Source organism: Aethalodelphis obliquidens, unplaced genomic scaffold (genome assembly GCF_003676395.1).
Source record: "Aethalodelphis obliquidens isolate GAN/ISIS:26980383/991018 unplaced genomic scaffold, ASM367639v1 scaffold29, whole genome shotgun sequence".
Lineage (NCBI taxonomy): Eukaryota > Metazoa > Chordata > Mammalia > Artiodactyla > Delphinidae > Aethalodelphis > Aethalodelphis obliquidens.
This window is the reverse complement of record NW_020837973.1, coordinates 20158481-20175062: the sequence shown is the minus strand read 5'-3', so window position 1 is coordinate 20175062 and position 16582 is coordinate 20158481. Positions and strand designations below refer to the sequence as shown.

Here is a 16582-nt window from a genome sequence, read left to right as displayed (position 1 = left end):
GACTCCACATTAGTTGTTTTGTTGATACGATTCAGCTAAAGTGCTTAATTTGTTTTGTTCTTTTGAATTTTATTTTATTGTTGCTTTTCAATGTTTTGTTTTCCTGCTGACACTCACTTATATTTCCTTTTGTTGTTATTATGTATATATATATATATATATATATTTAATTAATAATCATTGAAATTTGTGAGACCTGAAGTTGAATTTTACTTTATATTTTTAAATAAATCTTTATTGGAATATAATTGCTTCACAATACTGTGTTAGTTTCTGTTGCACAACAAAGCGAATCAGCCACATGCATACACATATCCCCATCTCCCCTCCCTCTTGAGCCTCCCTCCCACCCACCCTATCCCACACCTACAGGCTCAATGACCCCACCTACAGGGTCATTGCAAAGCACCGAGCTGATCTCCCTGTGCTCTGCTGCTGCTTCCCATAGCTAACTAGTTTACATTCAATAGAGTATACATGTCGATGCTACTCTCACCTTGCCCCAGGTTCCCCCTCCCACACCGTGTCCACAAGTCCATTCTCTACATCTACATTTTTATTCCTGCCCTGCAACTAGGTTCATCAGTACTTTTGTTTTTTAGATTCCATATATATGTGTTAGTATACACTATTTATTTTTCTCTTTCTGACTAACTTCGCTCTGTATGATAGGCTCTAGGTCCATCCACCTCACTACAAATAACTCCATTTTGTATCTTTTTATGGCTGAGTAATATTCTATTATATATATGCCACATCTTCTTTATCCATTCATCTGTTGATGGACATTTAGTTTGCTTCCATGTCCTTGGCTCTTGTAAAAAGAGCTGCAGTGAACACTGTGGTACATGTCTCTTTTTGAATTATGGTTTTCTCAGAGTATATGCCCAGTAGTGGGATTGCTTTGTCATATGGTAGTTTTATTTTTAGTTTTTTAAGGAACATCCATACTATTTTCCATAGTGGTTGTATCAATTTACATTCCCACCAACAGTGCAGGAGGGTTCCCTTTTCACCACACACTTTCCAGCATTTATTCTTTCTAGATATTTCAATAATGGCCATTCAGACTGGCACAAGGTGATACCTCATTGTAGATTTGATTTGCATTTCTCTAAAAATTAGTGACGTTGAGCATCTTTACATGTGCCTTTTGGTCATCTGTACGTCTTCTTTGGTGAAATGTCTGTTTAGGCCTTCCACCCATTTTTTAAATGGGTTGTTTGTTTTTTTGATATTGAGCTCCGTGAGCTGTTTGTATATTTTGGAGATTAATCCTTTGTCTGTTATTTCATTTGTAAATATTTTCTCCCATTCTGAGTGTTGTTTTTTTGTCTTGTTTATGATTTCCTTTGCTGTGCAAAAGATTTTAAGTTTAATTAAGTCCCATTTGTTTATTTTTGTTTTTATTTTCCTTACTCTAGGAGGTGGGTCAAAAAAGATCTTGCTGTGGTTTATGTCAAAGAGTGTTTTTGTTATGTTTTCCTCTAAGAGTTCTACAGTGTCTGGTCTTACATTTAGGTCTTTAATCTATTTGGAGTTTATTTTTGTGTATGGTGTTAGGGAGTGTTCTAATTTAATTCTTTCACATGTAGCTGTCCAGTTTTCCCAGCACCACTTATTGAAAAGGCTGTCTTTTCTCCATTGTATGTTCTTGCCTCCTTTGTCATAAATTAGGTGACCATGTGTGCGTAGGTTTATCTCTGGGCATTCTATCCTGTACCATTGATCTATATTTCTGTTTTTGTGCCAGTACCATACTGTCTTGAATACTGTAGCTTTGTGGTATAGTTTGAAGTCAGGGAGCCTGATTCCTCCACCTCCATTTTTCTTTCTCAATATTGCTTTGGCTATTCGTGGTCTTTAGTGTTTCCATACAAATTGTAAAATTTTTTGTTCTAATTCTGTGAAGAAAGCCATTGGTAGTTTGATAGGGATTGCACTAAATCTTTAGATTGCTTTGAGTAGCATAGTCATTTTTGCAATATTGATTCTTCCAATCCAATAACATGGTATATTTCTCCATCTGCTATGTCATCTTTGATTTCTTTCATCAGTGTTTTATAGTTTTCTGAGTACAAGTCTTTCACCTCCTTAGGTAGGTTTATTCCTAGGTATTTTATTCTTTTTGTTGCAATAGTAAATAAGAGTGTTTCCTTAATTTCTCTTTCTGATTTTTCATTGTTGGTGTATAGGAATGCCAGAGATTTCTGTGCATTAATTTTGTATCCTGCAACCTTACCAAATTCATTGATCAGTTCGAGTAGTTTCTGGTGGCATCTTTAGAACTTTCTATGTATAGTATCATGTCATCTGCAAACAGTGACAGTTTTACTTCTTCTTTTCCAATTCGTATGCCTTTTGTTTATTTTTCTTCTCTGATTGCTGTGGCTAGGACTTCTAAAACTATGTTGAATAAGAGTGGCAAGAGTGGACATCCTTGTCTTCTTCCTGATCTTAGTAGAAATGCTTTCAGTTTTTCACCCTTGAGTATGATGCTTGCTGTGGGTTTGAAATATATGGCCTTTATTCTATTGAGGCAGGTTCCCTCTAGGCCCATTTTCTGGAGAGTTTTTATCATAAATTGGTGTTCAATTTTTGTCAAAAGCTTTTTCTGCATCTATTGAGTTGATCATATGTTTTTTTTCCTTAATTTGTTAATGTGGTGTATCACATTGATTGATTTGCATATATTGAAGAATCCTTGCATCCCTGGGATAAATCCCACTTGATCATGGTGTATGATCCTTTTAATGTACTATTGGATTCTGTTTGCTAGTATTTTGTTGAGGATTTTTGCATCTATCTTCATCAGTGATATTGGTCTAAATTTTCTTTTTTGTGATTCTTTTTCTGGTTTGGGGATCAGGGTGGTGGTGGCTTCGTAGAATGAATTTGGGAGTGCTTCTCCCTCTGCAATTTTTTGGAAGAGTTTGAGAAGGATTGGTGTTAGATCTTCTCTAAATATTTGATAGAATTCACCTGTTAAGTCATCTGGTCCTGGAATTTTGTTTGTTGGAAGATTTTAATCACAGTTTCAATTTCATTACTTGTAATAGGTCTGTTTATATTTTCTAATTCTTCCTGGTTCAGTCTTGGAAAATTGTACCTTTCCAAGAATTTCTTCATGATTGTCCATTTTATTGGCATATAGTTTTTTGTAGTAGTCTCTTATAATCCTTTGTATTTCTGCGGTGTCAGTTGTGATTTCTCTTTTTTCACTTATAATTTTATTGATTTGCATTCTCTCCCTTTTTTCTTGATGAGTCTGGGTAACGGTTTATCAATTTTGTTTATCTTCTCAAAAACCAGCTTTTAATTTTATTGATCTTTGCTGTTGTTTTTTCTTCATTTCTATTTCATTTATTTCTGCTCTGACCTTTATGATTTCTTTCCTTCTGCTGACTTTGGGTTCTTTGTTCCTGTTTCTCTAGTTGTTTTAAGTTACGGTTAGATTGTTTATTTGAGATTTTTCTTGTTTCTTGATGTGAGATTGAATTGCTACAAACTACCCTCTTAGAACTGCTTTTCCTGATTCCCATAAGTTTTGCATTGTTGTGTTTTTGTTGTCAATTGTTCCTATGTATTTTTTAATTTCTTCTTTGATTTCTTCAGTGATCTCTTGGTTATTTAGTAGCACACTGTTTAGCTTCCAGGTATTTGTGGGTTTTTCTAGTTTTTTTCCTGTAATTGATTTCCAATCTCATAGCATTGTGGTCAGAAAAGATGCTTGATATGATTTCAATTTTCTTAAATTTTCCAAGGCTTGACTGTGACCCAAGATGTGATCTATCCTGGAGAATGTTCCATGTGCACTTGAGAAGAAAGTGTATTCTGCCACTTTTGGGTGGAATGTTCTATAAATATCAATTAAATCTATCTGTTCTATTGTATCATTTAAAGCTTGTGTTTCCTTATTTATTTTCTGTTTGGATGATCTGTCCATTGGTGTAAGTGGGGTGTTAAAGTCCTCTACTATTATTGTGTTATTGTCGATTTCTCCTTTCATGGTTGTTAGCACTTGCTCTATGTATTGAGGTGCTCCTATGTTGGGTGCATAAACATTTATAATTGTTATATCTTCTTCTTGAATTGATCCTTTGATCATTATGTAGTGTCCCTCCTTATCTCTTGTAACAGTCTTATTTTAAAGTCTATTTTTTCTGACATGAGTATTGCTACTCCAGTGTTCTTTCGATTTCCATTTGCCTGGAATATGTTTTTCCTTGAATTCACTTTCAGTCTGTATGGATCCCTAGGTCTGAAGTGGGTCTCTTGTAGACAGCATATATATGGGTCTTCTTTTTGTATCCATTCAGCCAGTCTGTGTCTTTTGGTTGGGGCATTTAATCCATTTACATTCATGGTTATTATTGATATGTATGTTCCTATTACCATTTTCTTAATTACCTTGGGTTTGTTTTGTGGGTCTTTTTCTTCTCTTGTGTTTCCCGCCTAGAGAAGTTTCTTTAGCATTTGTTGTAAAGCCGGTTTGGTGGTGCTGAATTCTCTTAGCTTTTGCTTGTCTGAAAAGCTTTAGATTTCTCTGTCGAAACTGAATGATATCCTTGCTGGGTAGAGTAATCTTGGTTGTAGGTTTTTCTCTTTCATCACTTTATCCTGCCACTCCCTTCTGGCCTGCAGACTTTCTGCTGAAAAATCAGCTGATAACCTTATGGGGATTCCTTTGTATGTTATTTTTGTTTTTCCCTGCTGCTTTTAATATTTTCTTTTGTAATTAATTTATGTTAGTTTGATTAATATGTGTCTTGGTGTGTTTTTCCTAGGGTTTATCCTGTTTGGGACTCCTTGTGCTTACTGGACTTGGGTGACTATTTCCTTTCCCCTATTAGGGAAGTTTTCAACTATAATCTCTTCAAATATTTTCTCAGACTCTTTCTTTTTCTCTTCTTCTTCTGGCACCCCTATAATTCAAATGTTGGTGCGTTTAGTGTTGTCCCAGAGGTCTCTGAGATTATCTTCAATTCTTTTCATTCTTTTTTCTTTATTCTGCTCCTTGGCAGTTATTTCCATCATTTTGTCTTCCAGCTCACTTATTCGTTCTTCTGCCTCAGTTATTCTTTTATTGATTCCTTCTAGTGTATTTTTCATTTCAGTTATTGTGTTGTTCATCTCTGTTTGTTGCTTATTTCTTCTTGATCTTTGTTAGACATTTGTTGTATTTTCTCAATCCATGCCTCCATTCTATTTCCGAGATTCCAGATCATCTTTACTATCATTACTCTGAATTCTTTTTCAAGTAGATTGCCTATTTCCTCTTCATTTATTTAGTCTTGTAGGTCTTACCTTGCTTCTTCATCTGTGACATACTTTTTTGCCATGTGATTTTTTTTCTTTTTTTACGAGTGGGATGTGTTCTTGTCTTACTGGTTGTTTGGTCTGAGGCTTCCAACACTGGAGTTTGTTGGCTGTTGGGTAGAGCTGGGTCATGGTGCTGAGATGAGGACCACTGTGAGACCTCACTTCGATGAATATTCCCTGTGGTCTGAGGTTCTCTGTTAGTCCAGTGTTTCAGACTCAGAGCTCCCACTGCAGGAGCTTTGGCCTGACCCCTGGCTCATGAACCAAAATCCCACAAGCAATGTGGGGTGGCAATAAAAAAAAAAAAAAGAGAACAATAACAAAGTAAAAAATAAAATTAGACTAAGAAACTAACAGATATGTTAGAAAGAATATGAAAATAAAAATATAGATGAAACCACTGGAGGGTACAACAGTACCACAATAGTAAAAAAGAGGAGGAGGGAAAAGAAAAAAATAAGTGAGGGGGAGGCCTTGGCTGTGGAGGGTGGGGCCTAAGCAAGGGCGAGGTTTGGGCAGTGGGCAGGGCCTATGCTTAGGACCCACAAGCTAGGAAAGGCCCTGGGGGCTGTGGGAGGTGGAGCTTAAGCTCAAGGAACAGAAGGGGCCCAGGTGTGCCCCCCACCCCTGGTCTCAGAGGACAGGGGACCTTACCTGGGAGCCCAACAGGCTTCCTGGGCTTGAGTGGGCAGGGTAAATGCCCTCTGCTCCTCTCCCACTCCTCCCAGAGGGCCCCTCCCACCTGCCTCTCCTGATGTCTCTGGTCTCAGGGGCATCGATCCTGTCTGACCTCCACTTCTCCTCCCCCCTCAGTCCCCCACATCTTACCAGTTCACTTGGTGTTTCCTCCTGTCTCTTTGGGCTTCAGGGTCCCCCACCAGCAGGTGGCAGGTGCCCTACTTGTGGGGAGATGCTAACTCAGCATCTTCCCACACTGCCATCTTAGAGGGTTCTTCCTGAAGTTGAATTTTAAATAGAAGATGTTTACTTCCATCAAGTACCAGGAACACTAGCAACACTTTTAAGTAATGCTTAATTTGACAATTATTTATGATGTATATCAGTTTGCTTGTTTGTTTTACGTTTTCATGCAGTATGTAATAACAACAAGAGAATATAAGTTGTACCACTTTAACGCATTACAAGGACTTTAAAAATATTTTGCATTCACATGCATGATCCTTGAATTTTGTGCTCATGTATGTACATGTTCACGAGAGATTATTCACATATATAAATATATATACATAGTATTTATGTTTTTCTAAACAAAATATTGTTGAGTTCTTGTTTATGGTTTATAAAAATAGTATCACACCACATATAATTTTCTGAAATTTGTCTTTTTCCACTTAATATGATGCAACTAAGATTCATCCACATTTTTTCTGCTGTAACTATAGCTCATGGTTTTCAATTTTGGATTATGTTGGGATGTGTGATAATGTAACAATTTATTTACCTATTCTCGTGCTGTTTGACATTTGGTTCCCTTCCTCTTTTTTTTTTTTTTTTAACTTTACAAACAATAATTCCGTGTTTAACTTTACATAACTTTACAAACAATGGCATTTCTGCAGCTACTTTCCTCATGCACATTGCTGGATTTTATTTATGCTAATATTTAACAACATATAATCCTGTTATGGGTTGAACTGAGTCCCCCCAAAATATGCTTTTAAGTCCTAATCCACAGTATTTCAGAATGTGACCTTATGTGGAAATAGGGTCTTTAGAGGTGATCAAGTTAAAAGGAGATCATGAGGGTTGGGACCCTTTTCCACTATGACTGATATCCTTAAAAAAGGGGGAAATTTGGATACACAGAGAGACACACACTAAGGGAGTACAATGTGAACATACAGGGAAAAAGATGGCCATATAACTGGAATGATGCATCTACAAGTCAAGGAATACCAAGGATTGCTGGCAAACACTAGAACCTATAAAAGGGAAAGAAGGATCTTCTCTAGAGCTGTCAAGGAGAGAATGGCCCTGCCAGATACATAGATTTCAGACTTCTAGCCTTCAAAACTGTAAGACAATAAATTTCTACTGTTTAAAGCCACCTAGATTTTTGTACTTTGTCATAGTAACCCAGGAAATGAAAATTTCCCAAAATCATTGTGTCAAATTTAACACCAATCAGCTCTGCATAATAGTTCCTCTTAGACCACATATTTTTTACAGTTGGTTTTGTCAGACTTTATTTTTGTTAGTTTAGTAGGTGTAAAATGATATCACATCATGTCCTTAATTTAATTTGCATTGCTTGATTAAGATCCAGTATATTTCTCTATGTTTATTTGTCTTTATTGTTTATTCTACTGTAAACTCTTTTCCATTTACATCCTTGACTAAATTTTCTACTAGCTTATATGCATACATCTGTATGTATGTATATGTGTGTGTATACTCCAACAGGCATTTGGCATGTTGTTCTATATCTTATGGCACCTGACTCCATCATTTTTCTTCCTTTGTGTCTTTATGAGCCAAGTATTTACAACTGTATTTTCATTGAGCTATGTAATACATCTTTCCAGGGCTATTAATGTCTCTCACTTTTGGAAAAGGCACTTGAGGGAGAAAGGTATGAGGAGAGGTAGTGAGGAAGGGTCCTCCCAGTATCATAATCTCAGTGGTTTTCTTGTCCACATAGATTCTCCATGAAGTATTGGATCAGCCAAAAATTTCATTTGGGTTTTTCTGTAAGATCTTAGGGAAAAACATGAACGAACTTTTTGGCCAAATAATTGTAGCCTGCCTTGTGAGCCTTCACCCCTTGTGTTGTGGAGGCCACAGTGTCATCTTTCTCCCCTAGTGGCTAAAGTTGCTTATATCTGTAAAAATAGAGTTCTTCCGGGTCATCCAAACCCACACAATGAATGCAAAATGTCATAAAGGGTGGCTTGTGTCTAGATCACCCTTCCACTGAATGCAAAACACTTATTGTGGAGACTATTTGCTGTTGTGTAACTACCCTGCAGATAGCTTGGAGTTTGATATGTATTCTTCTTGCTTCAAGAGGCCATAAAAATAAGGATCAATTTTTGAAAATGGCAAATATCTTCAGACCAAAAGTGAGCTTCAGTTTTCTACTTACTTCTCTATGTTCTCATTTTCCATTCAATTTGGAGCTTATACTTTTTTAATACCTTCAAATGTGTATCTCTATCTCTGTGATCCACAGAGATAGTATTGTTTTTCAGCTAAAAAGTTCAACTGAATTAAGTTACATTTCCAGAAACCTGATCTGATTTTATGTGTTTTAATCAACTAAATAATTATTTTCTTATCAAGGATCAAATTTTCAAAATGCTGTACAGTAGAAGCAAGTTGATTGGGGTTCTTTGTACTTTTCTATGATCCCAATAATGTCTGATACCTCATTTAACTTCTATCTCAAGGAATTCTAATTTCACTTTCCTTTCTATTCCTCAGACAGTAAATCTCCAAGAAGAATTTGTTTATATTATAGAAAAACACTGTATTAGTGACCAGTGTTTGGCCATTAGGGTTTTGTTTTTTTTCTAGTGGAATGGAATTCTAGGCCTTTTTCAGTGACTGTGATTAAAACAAAAATGTGCAACTACTTTACAAGTATGAATTTATAAATAAAGATTTGTGTATTCAGTTCTAATATTACAGTGTTTCTATTTAAATATTTTTATTTTATTGTACTACAGGGTTTTCTCTTATGCTGAAAAGCCTTAAATACTAATATTTTAAATCATAACACTCTAAATTCCTTTGAAGTTTACAGATATTTTATTTCTAAAACAAAGATCAATTAATATGTTAACAGGCAATAACTTACTGTTATTTAAATTTTTATATCAAAAACATAATTAGGCTTACATTTCAAATACAAATAGCTTCCTTTTGCCTTTTTTGACATATTTGCATGTTATGAAAGACGAGTTGCTCCATTTACTAAAATTTTGAATACTACACTATATTAAAAAAATCATGGTTCTTTCTTCACTAAAAGAAGTCAGGGCTCAACTTGGAGACATGGTTGATTTCAGGGCTTGGGCAGGGAAAATATAAGATGAACCCACAACATTTTGTGATGCTGGGAATTAAGGAAGTACTTCCCCCCCCCAAAAAGTAAATAAATAATGGAGGCATGTTGAAAAGACACCAGAACCAACCTAGAAGATCACCCAATGACCAAGCCTGTAAGAACTTGCACAAAATAATAAATAGCCATATTATTAGATTATAACACATAGAATAAAATAAATGTCCTTACTGATATAAATAAATAAGTAAGGGAGAAAGGGCAGCTTTTCCTTACAGAAGAATTCCAATTAATATATGTGGAAATAATGAAGAAAATAGAAGATCACCATTAGAAGCACCATTAGAAAGAAAATAGAAGATCACCATTAATGGTGCATTAGAATAATTGTACCATTAATTATTGCAAGGAAGATCATTGATTGATTATAAAATTAATGAGCAGACTTTTGAGGAAAAATAGGATATTTGCATAATCTTGAAGTATATTTCCCAAAATATATACTAATTATAAAGAAAAAATATTTACTTAACAAATGAAAAAGACTGGCAGAAACACCTTCTTAACCAAGAGATCAAGGTTAATATCAACAGTCATAAGACATATTTGCATCCAATGCTACACTGAAAACAGATCACTCTTATGATATCCTTGACAAAAAAAAAGAAATGCATGACCTCGATCTAATCATGAGAAAATATGAGACAGACCTAATTTTAAAGATTATTTATAAAATAACTGACCAGTATTCTTTAAAGGTGTCAAGGTCATAGGAAGCATGGAAATACTGAAGAACTCTCACAGATTGGAGGAAAATAAATAGGCATGACAACTAAATACAAAGTAGGATCTCTGAAAAGACTTTAATGGAATAGCTGGTGAAATTAAAACAAAGTCTGGATTTTGTTAATAGTAAAGTGATTAGAATAGTGTTTCTCACATACTAAACTTTATACTATATAGGAGATTATGAATTAAAAATTTAAAATGAACTTGCTAAATATTATACAGTCAGGTATGGTACAGCTTGAGTTTTAACCCACACTATATAACCACTGGACTTTTCTTGTCTGGTTTTGGTATCAAGGGCATACAGTACTGATCTCACATAATGAGTTGGAAAACAGTCCTCATTTTTCTTTTCTCCAGAAGACTTTGCACATAAAGTTGTAAGTTACTTTCTTTAAGTAGAATCATTTTCTCTTCACCACATATTTGAGTTCCTTTTAATTTTTTTTCCAATTTTTTTGTCTCCCAATTTGTATTTTATTTGAACCATCAGTTGCATAGAAGTTTTTCTTAATTCTTCTAAATTTTCAAGAATATGAGTATTTGGGGGATTATCTTTTTTCTTTTAACCTCTATCTTAATTGTATCCTGGTCAGAGAATTTAGTAGATACTGATTTATTAAAATGTATTCAAATTTGTCTAATAACTTAATACTTGATCAAATTGGGTTCAATGTTTCATGCCTGCTTGAAAAGAATCTATATTCTCTAGATGGTGCATACAGGTTTTATATATATAAATGTCAGTTGAAACGTCCATATTATTTGCATTTATTTTGTTAAGTATTCCATGTATTTATAATGTTTCTAGTCTGGTTGACTGATCATTTATTGAAAAAACTTATTTTTGGCTGTATTCCACATATACTCTAGGTTTGAGACTAGATAAGCATGGTACTAAAGATTTTTTTTTTAAACCCGGATTTTATAAGACATTATAAACCAAATGAAGAAATTAAGAATTTATTCTAACATCAATAAAAAGTGCTTTCAGTAGAGAAGTTAAATCATTTCTGTCTTTTAGAAAGGCTACTTCGGCTCCAGTGTAATAAATCAATTCATTGAGATGCTACTTCTCTAACATTTAATATTTAAAAGAAAGTTGTTGAAGTAAGTAGGCTAGAGTTGATGATGTTCTGAGGTAGAAGCATAGTGAAAATAAATGTATATCAAAAGAAAGAGCTAGAGGTTGCCAGGCAACGCATTGTGTAGAAAATCTTTCATGAGGGAGAAAAGTGTATTAAATTGAAGAAGAAAAGCATATTTTAAAAACCTAAAGGAGACCTAAACCTAAAGGAGTGTTATGGAGACTATTAATTAAGGGAGGGAATGACAATAAAAAGGATCCAATCTGTGGAGGGCCAGCCTCTGTATGTTTTATTTTAAGTACAAAGAGAGCTATCAAATGGTTTTGAAGTTCTGAATAATTATTGATTAAATTATTGTTTTCGAAGGGATAATATGGATGCAGTGTGTACTGAGAGTAGCTGAGATTTGAGTGGATTTGGCCAAGAATAGCACCTGGTAGACTAGTTAGGAAGCTTCTCAGTTATCCAATATAAGAATAAGTATGGGGCTTCCCTGGTGGTGCAGTGGTTGCAAGTCCACCTGCCGATGCACGGGGAAAAGGGTTCGTGCCCCGGTCCGGGAAGATCCCACATGCCGCGGAACGGCTGGGCCAGTGAGCCATGGCCGCTGAGCCTGCACGTCCGGAGCCTGCGTGTCCGGAGCCCGTGCTCCGCAACAGGAGAGGCCACAGCAGTGAGAGGCCCGCGTACCGCAAAAAAAAAAAAAAAAAAAAAAAAGAGAGAATAAGTATGAGGCTTCCCTGGTGGCGCAGTGGTTGGGGGTCCGCCTGCCGATGCAGGGGACACGGGTTCGTGCCCCGGTCTGGGGGGATCCCACATGCCGCGGAGCGGCTGGGTCTGTGGGCCGTGTCCGCTAGGCCTGCGCGTCCGGAGCCTGTGCTCCACGGCGGGAGAGGCCACGGCAGTGGGAGGCCAGCGTACCGCAAAAAAAAAAAAAAAAAAAAAAAAAAAAAAAAAAAAAAAAAAGAATAAGTATGTAGAGGCTGCTACATTCAAAGAAATACAATGGGAATATAAAGGTGAAAAAATACAAAGTCTTCCCTGTCATGTATCAATACAACATCCTCATGGTACACACAAATAAACAAGTAAATAATATAATGCCTAACAGTGACAAGGGATATGAAGAGTTTTTGGGAGTGGTCTTCTCAATAAAGTTGTTTTCAGTAAGGTTATTGGTGAAAGCTTCTGAGGGGTCAGAGTTGAGCAATCACCTGCAGGAAGAAAGTGAATGAGCCATCTGAATATCTAGGAACAGCTGTTTCTAGCAGAAGAAATAGCAAAGGCAAAGAGAGCCAACAAGATAGTAGCTAAGGAATGAATTGAGAGCTGCATTCAACAATGTGTTACCAGAGATTAATAGAGAGAAAAAATGTACAAAAAGAATTAAAAAGTACGCATTAAGAGACTAACCAGAATGTGGTAGAAACTGTCTTAATGATGTCTCCTAGAAAAGGACTTTTCAAACTGAGCAGATATAGATGCCTGTATTAGTTTGTTAGGGTTGCCATAACAAAGTACCACATACTGTATGGTTTAAACAATAGACATTTCTTTTCTCACAGTTCTGGAAGCTGGAAGCCCAAGATCAAGGTGGTTTCTTCTGAGGCCTCTCATTGGCGTGTAGATGGCCATCTTCTCCCTGTCTTCACATAGGCTTTCCTCTGTGCCTGTCTGTGTCCAAATTAGGACACTAGTCATGTTAGATTAGGGCTCACCCTAATGTTCTCATTTAACCTTAATTACCTCTCTAAAGACGTTATCTTCTAGTACAGTCATATTTTGAGGTAGTGAATGGGGGTTAGGGGTTCAACATAGGAATTTTGAGGGCCATAGCCCCCTAAACACTCAGCACATAATAGACCCATTTTCTCATATTTGATAAATTGTGTTATGGTTATTTGAGGTTCATGGAGGGGGGAAGAATTTTATGTGAGGGAAATAGTATGTGAACTATAGAGATATAGGAAATTAATTTTTGACAAGAAGGCTTTGAAAAGTCCAGTTTGGTGCAGATCTTTCCTGGAAGTGGCTAACAGAAAGACACATTAGGAAAGATATAGTCAGGCAAGAGCATGACTAGCTAAGAGGTCTGGACTTTATTATGTATATTAAGGAGAATTACTTAAGGTTTATGAGCAAGAAGGTGCTCTAACCAGAAGTGTCCCTCAGGTCGATTAATCTGTCAGTAGCATGTAGTTTATGATCAGGTACTAAAATATAAATCTCATTAGCAGGAGAGGTTGTTCATGCTGAAGCACGAGTAGGTGTACCAGGGGCTTAGATAAATTCTTGTTTTGCTCTGAAATGTAAGGGAATTGGTCAGAATTTAGTGTTTTTACACTGACACTGTGAAGGGCATCTTTGTATTTCTCCCACAGAGTATCCTTTGTGTCTCCTGTCACAAATAGAAGTGGGATTCTTCCCCACTATGGCTGATTTCATGGAATTTTGTAATGTTCTGCCCTGCAGCTGAAATAAACTGAGTAGTAAATAACTAAAAACAACAAAAGAAAAACAATTTTCAAATATGTTCACTGCAACATATAAATATTCACAGTATATTCTGTGATTTGTTGTGATTGTATAAACACACACAGGTACATATGTGCACTCAAAGCTGATATCTAGTTACTTGTGCAAATGCAAAAACAGACAACATGCTCATTTTTAAAAACAGAACTCTTGATACAATTAGAGATTGGGTCTCACTATTTATAATAGGCACAGACCAAATCCCCCAGATTTCCACTTTTTCTGTTCCTAGACTTTATATTATCCATGTTGTGTGTATTCAACTTATTAGTCAACATCTAATGTAGAGTTTAAGGTTTATAATATTCTCTCATACACATTTTACCTTAGAATACTCTATGGAGAAATCTCTTTCTCTCTCTCTTCTTTTCTGTAATCTTTACAGACACCATCCATCTTCGAGTTCTTGAATCCTCCCCAGTTGGCACATCCATTGGAAGTGTAAAAGCAACTGATGCTGATACTGGGAAAAATGCTGAAGTAGAATACCGAATTATTGATGGTGATGGGATTGATATGTTTGACATCAGAACTGAGAAGGACACACAGGAAGGCATCATCACTGTGAAAAAGGTGCAGAACATCAATAGAAATAATCATCTGACTGTTTAGGAAGTAGGGATTTCGATATGTATTATCCACTCATGCTCTGTCCATTAAGAAATATCCCTACCATGTTCCAATGTAAATGCATAAGTAGGGCTTCCGTGGTGGCGCAGTGGTTGAGAGTCCGCCTGCCGATGCAGCGGACACGGGTTCGTGCCCCGGTCTGGGAAGATCCCACATGCCGCGGAGCGGCTGGGCCCATGAGCCATGGCCGCTGAGCCTGCGTGTCCGGAGCCTGTGCTCCGCAACGGGAGAGGCCACAAGAGTGAGAGGCCCGAGTACCGCAAAAAAAAAAAAAAAAACCATAAGTATGAGAGACATAAAGCCAAAGATCTCCTTGAATGTTTTGACCAAATGTTTTTGTTAATTAAAACATGAAACCTGACATTTTACAAAATTTAAAAGGCAAGTTAATATACATGTGATTGTATTTCTGAGCCACGTTAATAAAAGCCCCTTATTAACATCGTTTCCTTAAAAAAATAGTTAATAACTAATAATAGTAATATATCATCACAGTTGGAGGCATAAAAAGTAACATGCCATCTATCCAGATGTATGAAGCAATAATTAGAGTTGCTAATAAAAAGAGACAGCATGGATTGGAAAATAATTTCATTGTTCACATTTTCCCTTCTGCTACATAAATTAAACTTTTCTGCTAACATATGCTCAGTGATATGATTTAAAGGTAACTAGTTTTTTATTGTACATTCAGTACCATCCTTATAAGAAAAAATAAGGCCCAGTAAAATGTATGTCCTAATGAAATGTCCTGAACACTCTATTTGCATAAAGTAACCGTCAGTTAATCACGGAACTCTCCTCAGAGTCTATTGCAAAGTTCAAGGTACACAACCACTTTTAAACAGACAATGACCAGCAAAGGAGTGACCTACTGAATATTTAAGTTCCTTTTTGTTTCATAATGTAACCTAATTACCAATTAGCTATCAAAATTTTTCTCTTTACCCAAGGTTTTTCTTATTTTCAATGTTTCATATAACTGCTGAAAAGTTTTGTATTAGTCTTCAAAATTTCATCAAGTTTATGTAGTGCCATGAGCCTGTTGAACGGAATGGATGTATCACAACATATATTTTAAAAGATTACTGAATTTTTTACTTAGAAAAACTTAGCAGTAGCCAACAGCTCAGCACACATACGTACACACAAACACACACACAATCCACCAGGCCATGTTTTGTAATGAGTTTCTACTATATGAGACAGGTCTTAATATCCTTTTCAATTTTTCTAAGATTTAAAATCTCATTTTCCTATGTTCTGAAGTACTACATTTTAAGTACATAAGAAGTAAAAATTGAATTCCACCTGATGTGTAAAGATTATATATTTTTATTAATTTTAATTATTTACAGTTTATAAACAACTTGACAACTCAACTAGGCTTTAAAAATCATACTGTAACTTGGAAGGAACATATAATTCAATTTCCCTCAATCTAATTTGATGATTTATTTACTTAATTATTTTTAATACAGCCACTTGACTATGAGAGCCGAAGGCTTTACACTCTGAAGGTTGAAGCAGAAAATACCCATGTGGATCCACGTTTTTATTACCTAGGACCATTTAAAGATACGGCAATTGTGAAAATCTCTATTGAAGATGTGGACGAACCACCTGTTTTCAGCAGATCCTCCTATCTGTTTGAGGTTCATGAAGATATTGAAGTGGGTACAATCATTGGTACTGTGATGGCAAGGGACCCAGATTCTACTTCTAGCCCCATTAGGTAATTATGCTTATGCTTAGGATGAAAAGAAAGGGAATTGAAGTAAATGTAGAGAGCATGAGATGCTATTTAAAGCGTTTAATGCATTAAAAGATAGAGCTGTGTTGGACTTCCCTGGTGGCGCAGTGGTTGAGAGTCCTCCTGTCGATGCAGGGGACACGAGGGGACATGGGTTCGTGCCCCGGTCCGGGAAGATCCCACATGCCGCGGAGCGGCTAGCCCCGTGAGCCATGGCCGCTGAGCCTGTGCGTCTGGAACCTGTCCTCCGCAACGGGAAAGGCCACAACAGTGAGAGGCCCGCATACGGCAAAAAAAAAGGATAGAGCTGTGCATATGTTGGGTGAGCACAAGTATTTAAAATAAATTGTGTTCTGGGGCAAGGTATGCACACATTTCATAGTTTGATTCCATTTTAATCATGCCAGTTACTGAAACTTGGTTTGTATCATCTGCCTG

General features: G+C 36.3%; 1 protein-coding gene across 2 annotated transcripts in view; it reads left to right on the top strand.

Annotated features, from left to right (window-relative positions):
- Positions 1-16582, top strand: part of LOC113630176 (cadherin-10) — a 119623-nt gene that overhangs the window by 80104 nt on the left and 22937 nt on the right. For both annotated transcript variants that reach the window (XM_027125367.1, XM_027125366.1), the window contains exons 5-6: positions 14147-14334; positions 15873-16126. In XM_027125367.1, the coding sequence (XP_026981168.1) occupies positions 14147-14334; positions 15873-16126 (442 nt within the window). The remainder of the gene's footprint in view (positions 1-14146; positions 14335-15872; positions 16127-16582) is intronic.